The sequence below is a fragment of the Otolemur garnettii genome, unplaced genomic scaffold (assembly GCF_000181295.1).
Source record: "Otolemur garnettii isolate 467f Iridium unplaced genomic scaffold, OtoGar3 scaffold00046, whole genome shotgun sequence".
NCBI lineage: Eukaryota > Metazoa > Chordata > Mammalia > Primates > Galagidae > Otolemur > Otolemur garnettii.
In genome coordinates, this window is record NW_003852441.1 from 11,686,217 (window position 1) to 11,692,663 (window position 6,447).

The 6,447-nt window shown below is 51.2% G+C and overlaps 2 protein-coding genes across 6 annotated transcripts in view; one reads left to right on the forward strand and one right to left on the reverse strand.

The window, feature by feature from the left end:
* The window catches only part of SHBG (sex hormone binding globulin), a 4,468-nt gene extending 1,750 nt beyond the window's left edge, over positions 1–2,718 (reverse strand). The window contains exons 1-6 of one of the 5 annotated variants that reach the window (XM_012805963.2): positions 2,569–2,718; positions 2,310–2,401; positions 1,933–2,122; positions 1,174–1,335; positions 787–946; positions 518–654 (exon numbers count right to left, since the gene is read on the reverse strand). In XM_012805963.2, coding sequence (XP_012661417.1) covers positions 518–654; positions 787–946; positions 1,174–1,335; positions 1,933–2,122; positions 2,310–2,401; positions 2,569–2,694 — 867 coding nt within the window. In that variant the 5' untranslated portion in view covers positions 2,695–2,718. Of the gene's footprint in view, positions 1–517; positions 655–786; positions 947–1,134; positions 1,336–1,932; positions 2,123–2,309; positions 2,402–2,568 lie in introns of those variants that run through there. The other 4 variants (XM_023514023.1, XM_023514024.1, XM_023514025.1 and 1 more) reach the window with 4 other exon arrangements.
* Positions 2,719–3,853: 1,135 nt separating this feature from the next.
* SAT2 (spermidine/spermine N1-acetyltransferase family member 2) lies at positions 3,854–5,710 on the forward strand. Its single transcript, XM_003791143.3, has 6 exons — positions 3,854–4,092; positions 4,210–4,261; positions 4,396–4,479; positions 4,662–4,763; positions 4,909–4,949; positions 5,361–5,710. Exons 1-6 carry the CDS (start codon positions 4,027–4,029, stop codon positions 5,526–5,528), a joined length of 513 nt encoding a protein of 170 aa, XP_003791191.1. The 5' UTR covers positions 3,854–4,026; the 3' UTR covers positions 5,529–5,710.
* Positions 5,711–6,447: the final 737 nt, after the last annotated feature.

The window sequence follows — 6,447 nt, forward strand, 5'->3', positions numbered from 1 at the left end:
CCTCCAGCTCTTGGTCTTAGGCAATTCTCTTGCCTCAGTCTCCCGAGTAGCTGGGACACCTGCCACAACTGACTGTTTTTTGTTGTAGTTTGGCCCAGCTGGGTTTGAACCCGCCTCCCTTGGCATATGGGGCTGGCACCCTACCCACTGAGCCACAGGCGCTGCCCAAAACAGATTTTTTTTTTTTTTGAGATAGAGTCTCACTATGTTGCCCTCAGTAGAGTGCTATGGCGTCAAGCTCATAGCAACTTCAAACTCTTGGGCTTAAGCGATTCTCTTGCGTCAGGTGCTGCCACAACACTCGGCTATTTTTTGTTGTAGTTGTCATTGTTGTTTAGCAGGCCTGGGCCAGATTCAAACCTGCCAGCCTGGTGGTGTATGTGGCTGGTGCCCTAACCACTGAACTACGAGTGCTGAGCCCTTAAACATTCTTAATATTGAAATTTTGGAGCCCTCTTTTTCCTTGTTGTTGCCAGGCTCCACTGAATATAGGCAGTGACCCATTCTCCCCCTTTACTTGATCTTGAAGGTAGAGGCTGAGCCAAGAAGTGTTCTCTGGTGTCCCAAGGGCAAGGAGGTGGCCTGAGCCTGCCACTAGCTTGAGTCCCAGGTCCAGAGAGAAGGCCCAGGGCTCTGCATGAGGCTGGGGAATATCTGGAGGGGAGGGAGAAAAGATCCTCCTGAGGCCTCAAAGCTGGGACTTCAAGCAAGGAAGGGGCTGGTGGTGGAGGGAGACAGGATGGCAGAGCTGGCCATGAGGGCAAAATAGACTTCAAGGAAGTCTACCTTGGAGACTGAATTCTGCATGAGTCCCTGGAGGGAAGAATATCCCAGGTTGTAACTCTACATCACAGCTTCTGAGGCTAGTGGGGACAGAGGCAGAGGTCTGGGCCTGTTTGTCCAGCCAGGTATCCCGGCGCAGGCAGGCATCCAGGGTAGGGACCAGCTGGAGAGGGTGGGGGTAGGGAAGATGGAGACCTGTGGAAATCAGGGCTCTATGCCTAGTCTCCACACCCTCATTTCATTGCCCTGAGACATGAGCACTTGGACTCCCTGATGCAGTTCCTGTCCCATCCCCTCTCCTTAAAAGCATGGACTTACATTTCCATAGCCAACCACCCAGCAGTGCTTTACCACGCTTTGGCCACCATTCCATTCCTGTGATGTAGTTACCGGCAAGCGAAGGTTGGAGGGGGGAAAGAGCAGCCCTCCCAGTGCAAGCCTCAGGATGGGCTGGAAATTGGTGGCCAGGGGCCCAGAGGCTTGTCTCAGGCATAGCACCTCCTCCCTATCCACCCGTAGCATCACTGAGTCTCCATCCATCTTTAGGTCTACCTACAGGAGAAATAGAATTAGTGGCCCCTGGGACCTATCTCTGTCACTTTCTTCTGAGGTAGCCCAGTGCTAGAGTGGAAAGAACATGCCCCTGAATACTCAGCTATCATCAAGCTTTGTCAATTATATACTGACTGAACCTTAGAATTCCTACTGGAGGGCAGTGCCTGTGTCTCAGTGAGTAGGGCACTGGCCCCATATACCAAGGGTGGCAGGTTCGAACCTGGCCCCGGCCAAACTGCAACAGAAAATAGCCGGGTGTTGTGGTGGGTGCCTGTAGTCCCAGCTACTCGGGACTTAGGAGGCTGAGGCAAGAGAATAGCCTAAGCCCAAGAGTTGGAGGTTGCTGTGAACTGTGATGCCATAGCACTCTACCGAGGGTGACAAAGTGAGACTCTGTCTCAAAAAAAAAAAAGGAATTTGTAATCAGAAAAAATTAAAAAAAAAGAATTCCCACTGGAAAAAATGGAGACAAGAACAGCTACTTCATGGGGTTTTGAGATGACAATGGTAATGGGATGCCCAATAACTTGGCTTTGTTCCCCTTTCTCAGAACTGCCCTGCATACCCCTTGCCTCAGGAGCAGAGCTAGCTTACCTGATGCCATCTCCCATCATCCAGCCGAGGTCCAGCACCCACTGTAAGCTGGGACCAGCGATTGAGCAGCTGAATCTCAGGCCTGCCATCCCGAAGACCCAGCATGAACCAGTCATCCTTAGGATTGGTATCTCCATACAAAATTACTCCCTCTGGATCCCAGGTTCGAAACTCAAAGGAGGAGGTGGTTCTGGAAAGACAGGTAAGGAAGGAATGTGTATGGAGTGCGCCCTTTGAGTTTCAATGTGGGGTTGGGAGAAGTGGGGAAGTGTCATTCAGGAAGAAGAAGGACAGGAAAACAGGAAAAAGAGAAGAGCTGATGGATAGAGAGAGGGTAGGTTCTGAAAACTAGGTCAAGGAGCTAGCTTGATCCATACTTGGTGATCTTGGTGAGATCAAATGTCATGACAGTGACAGGCTCTTGTCCCAGGCCATTGTCAAGGTGCACAGCAGGAGGGTCCTGGGCCCTCTATTAGAAAGAGAAAATAAACAACCTGAATAAGGACATGCCAGAGATAGATAGAAGAAGAGGCATTGCTACAGGGCCAAGGGAGGAGGGAAAAGAAACAGGCAGAGTCAAAAATATAGTTCATTTAGACACACATATAAGCTGAGTGCTCTGTCCCACCCCTGCACCTGGGTGGGGAGAGTATGTCTCAGGGGCTGTCCCTGGTGGCTGTGAGGCAGTAACAGCAACAGCAACAGCAGCAGCAGCAGCAGCAGCAGCGGGCATGAGGTGGTCAGTTGGCCTCCGCTCTCCATAATCAACAGCTGTCCACTCTGTGACTCAGACAACTCTTTGAAAAATACAGCGGGGGCAGGCAGCCTTGCGCATGGGTGCTGGAGGGTTAAAGGTTGCACTGGGGGAAGGGGGAGGCAGGAGAACTGGGCACTGACCCTGATGCCCCTCTGAGGTCAAATGGGGTGAGGGACAGAGTCCCTCCACTACCATCCCTCACTGCTCAGAAAGTTTATGAGCTGAGAAAGCAAACGCTATTTCCCCTCTCCTCTCTAGAACCTGGCTTAGATCCTCCAAGCCTCTGCCCACCTGGGGAGGCTGCCTTGACAGGCCTGATGTCTAGAAACAGGCCTGCAATGCTCCCCAAGTACCATCCTTTCTTAGAGCTAGAGGTGAGATATGGAATCCTAAATATTTAGCTGGGTGACCTTGGGCAAGTCACTTTGTGCTTCAGTATCCAAAATGAGGAAAATAATACTTTATGGGTTGCTATGAATGAAGGTTAACTGAGATAATGCAGGCACAGTGCCTGATATCTGGTGAGAACCTTTCCCCTGTGTCTTCCCAGGCCTCTAGTTTGTTTCACAAGAAGGTATTGTCTCGGGTGGTGCCTGTGGCTCAAAGGAGTAGGGCGCCGGCCCCATATGCCAGAGGTGGCGGGTTCAAACCCAGCCCTGGCCAAAAACCGCAAAAAAAAAAAAAAAAAAAAAGAAGGTATTGTTTCTGTGTACGATTTAGTGGATACTGAGAAGGGGCCCACCCCCCTTCCCCTATCTGGGAAATTATGTTCCCCTATCCATTTATTACAGGGCCTAACAATCTAGCAGCAGAAATTCATCATCTTCTCCCTGACCCATTTAAAAATGTAAATGTCCTTGAAAGAAGTAACACTTTCAGACCTGGTTGGTCTTGGGCCTCACACAGGGTCTGGGTGCGTGAGCGAGAGTGAGGCTAAAGCAGAGAATGCATGTTTCAATTAAAGAGGTACGTGGTGGAGGGGAAGCCTTTCGGGCTTGGGGTATCTCTGAGGGAGGCAATAACACCCAAACAATACCAAAGAAGTCTCCACACTCCAACCTGACCCTTGTCCAGGGGCGGAGTTCACAGACTGGGCTGTGGGGCGGGGCTACTTGGTGGGGTTGCGCCTACTCTGCAAGCGGATTGGCTAGCGGGTGTGCGCCTGCAGCGGCAGAATTTAGGGGCTTACCCCCCACCTAGCTAGTCTTTCCAGCTGAGGATTCCTCTCCGCTCTCATCCCCGAAGCTTTTCAGAATCCGAGCCTGGAGGCCCTTTAAAGGGTGCCAGTTGCCCTTTGCTGGGTTCTGGGGCTTTGGTCCCAGACCGTAGGGACAGAGATGGCTTCCCTGCGAATCCGGGAGGCCAAGGAGGGCGACTGTGGAGACATCTTGAGGCTGATTCGGGTGAAGGCTGCGATCGGAAGCTGGGGGGATCTGAGGGGCTGAGGCTGAGCGGAGGTGGGGGAGGGATACACTTTGGAGCCTCCCTGCCCTAATCTAGTGTCTGTCTTCACCCCGTAGGAACTAGCTGAGTATGAGAAACTCTCGGATCAGGTGAAGATCAGTGAAGAAGGTGTGGGGGGTCAGCACCCGGAGCTGGAAAGGGGCTGGGGAGGAAGTGAGGGGTGGGCTCCCCAGGAGGCAGCTCCAGGATGGGCTTACACCCAGGTTCTCTTTTTCTCTTTGTCACAATTCTAATCTCTGCAGCCCTGAGAGCAGATGGCTTTGGGCAGAATCCTTTTTATCACTGTTTGGTGGCAGAGATTCTTCCAGCGCCTGGGGAGCTACAGGGTAAGAGATCCTGACCTCAAAAGTTGGCCTCTCGGGCCATAGGAGTAGGGCGCCAGACCCATATGCTGGAGGTGGCGGGTTCAAACCCAGCCCTGGCCAAAAACTGAAAAAAAAAAAAAAAAAGTTGGCCTCAGAGGTCTCCCACAGGCCCTCACAGGACTTACCCCTCTTCTCTCTCCCAGGTCCCTGTATGGTGGGCTATGGGGTATACTACTTCATTTACAGTACATGGAAGGGACGCAGCATCTATCTGGAAGACATCTATGTGATGCCTGAATATCGGGGTACTGGGCAGAGGCTGAGGCTGGGGTGGGAGCAAAATAACCCACATGCCCTACCACCATCCCCTACTCCCCACCCCCAATCCCAACTTGTGATATCCTTCAACTCAAATATATTACTCCTTTTGCCTCTTCCTTCCTACAACAGGTCAGGGAATTGGTTCCAAAATAATCAAAAAGGTGGCTGAGGTGAGGAGAGGGGTGGGGACTACAAGCTAGGCAAGGGTTTTATATTTTATTTATTTATTTATTTATTTATTGAGACAGAGTCTCAAGCTGTCACCCTGGGTGGGGTGCCATGGCATTACAGCTCACAGCAACCTCCAATTCCTGGGCTTAAGCGATTCTCTTGCCTCAGCCTCCCAAGTAGCTGGGACCACAGGTGTCTGCCACAACGCCCGGCTATTTTTTGGCTATTTTTTGGTTGCAGCTGTCATTGTTGTTTGGCCGGCCTGGGCTGTATTTGAATCTTCCAGCTTAAGCTACAGGCACTAAGCCATAGGCAAGGGTTTTAAATGAGGGCACTAAGGTTGATGAAGAGGTGAGAAAGCCTTTTTTTGTTTCTGACCTCAGGAAAGTGATTGATGTCTTCTCTCACAGGTGGCCTTGGATAAGGCTTGCTCCCAGTTACGCCTGGCAGTCCTGGATTGGAACAAAAGGGCCATAGACTTGTACAAGGCCCTACAAGCCCAAGATCTTACTGAAGCTGAGGGCTGGCATTTCTTCTGCTTTGAAGGAGAGGTGATGAAGGAGTTGGCAGGAAGGTGATGCCATCATCGCTTGGGGATCTCTCCCTACTTGAGTTTCTCCTTCTCCACCAACTCAAGACATAGGCCTCCCTGGAGGAGGGTGGGTTGGGGGGGTCCTATGCTGAAGTATGGATAAGGCAGAATTGTGGGAGAGGCCTTTGTTGAGTGTGATATATAATAATAAATGAGAATTACTATGTCCTGTTGTGGTATTGGATAGAGGAGTTGATGAGGTGGTAAGCTTCAGCCCCTTCAAGACCCTTCTGCATGGAGCCTTTTGGTCAGTGGATGTTTTTCCTGGGGGTAAGGGTGGGCCCAATGTGACTTTAACTCTCAGTGGGCCAGGGTCTTGGCTGTGGCCTGTAGAAGATAAAGAGAAGCAAGGAGCAAGCTTGGTACATCAAACCTGTTGATAACATTTGGGACCCAAAAAAAGGCCTCAAACTTCTAGACTGAGCTGTGCCAAATCCAGGACTGAGGTGGGCCTATAGCTCAGCAGACAGAACAGGCTGCTGCCACCTGGTGTTGGCATTTCAAGGGACACTGAGAGGGATCATTTGCCCCAAATTTTCTTAAGAACTCTGGCTAGGCAGTGGCTCACACCTGTAATCCTAGCACTGGGAGACCAAGGCAGGTGGATTGCTTGAGCCCAAGGGTTTGAGACCAGCCTGAGCAAGAGTGAGACCATTTCCACTAAGAATAGAAAAAAGGGCGGCGCCTGTGGCTCAAAAGGGTAGGGCGCCGGCCCCATATGTTGGAGATGGTGGATTCAAGCCCAGCCCCAGCCAAAAAATAAAAATAAAAATAGAAAAAAACAGCTAGGTGTGGTGGCAGGCGCCTTTAGCCAGTTACTGGGGAGACTAAAGTAAGAGGATCGTTTGAGCCCAAGAGTTTGAGGCTTCTGTGAGCTATGATGATGCCACAGCACTCTACCTAGG

Excerpts from the sequence above, each read along its gene's own strand:
- SAT2 (XM_003791143.3), top strand. The coding sequence starts at position 4,027 with ATGGCTTCCCTGCGAATCCGGGAGGCCAAGGAGGGCGACTGTGGAGAC. Across the intron at positions 4,093-4,209 it reads ACATCTTGAGGCTGATTCGG|GAACTAGCTGAGTATGAGAA; the intron begins GTGAAGGCTGCG and ends TTCACCCCGTAG. Across the intron at positions 4,262-4,395 it reads GGTGAAGATCAGTGAAGAAG|CCCTGAGAGCAGATGGCTTT; the intron begins GTGTGGGGGGTC and ends TAATCTCTGCAG.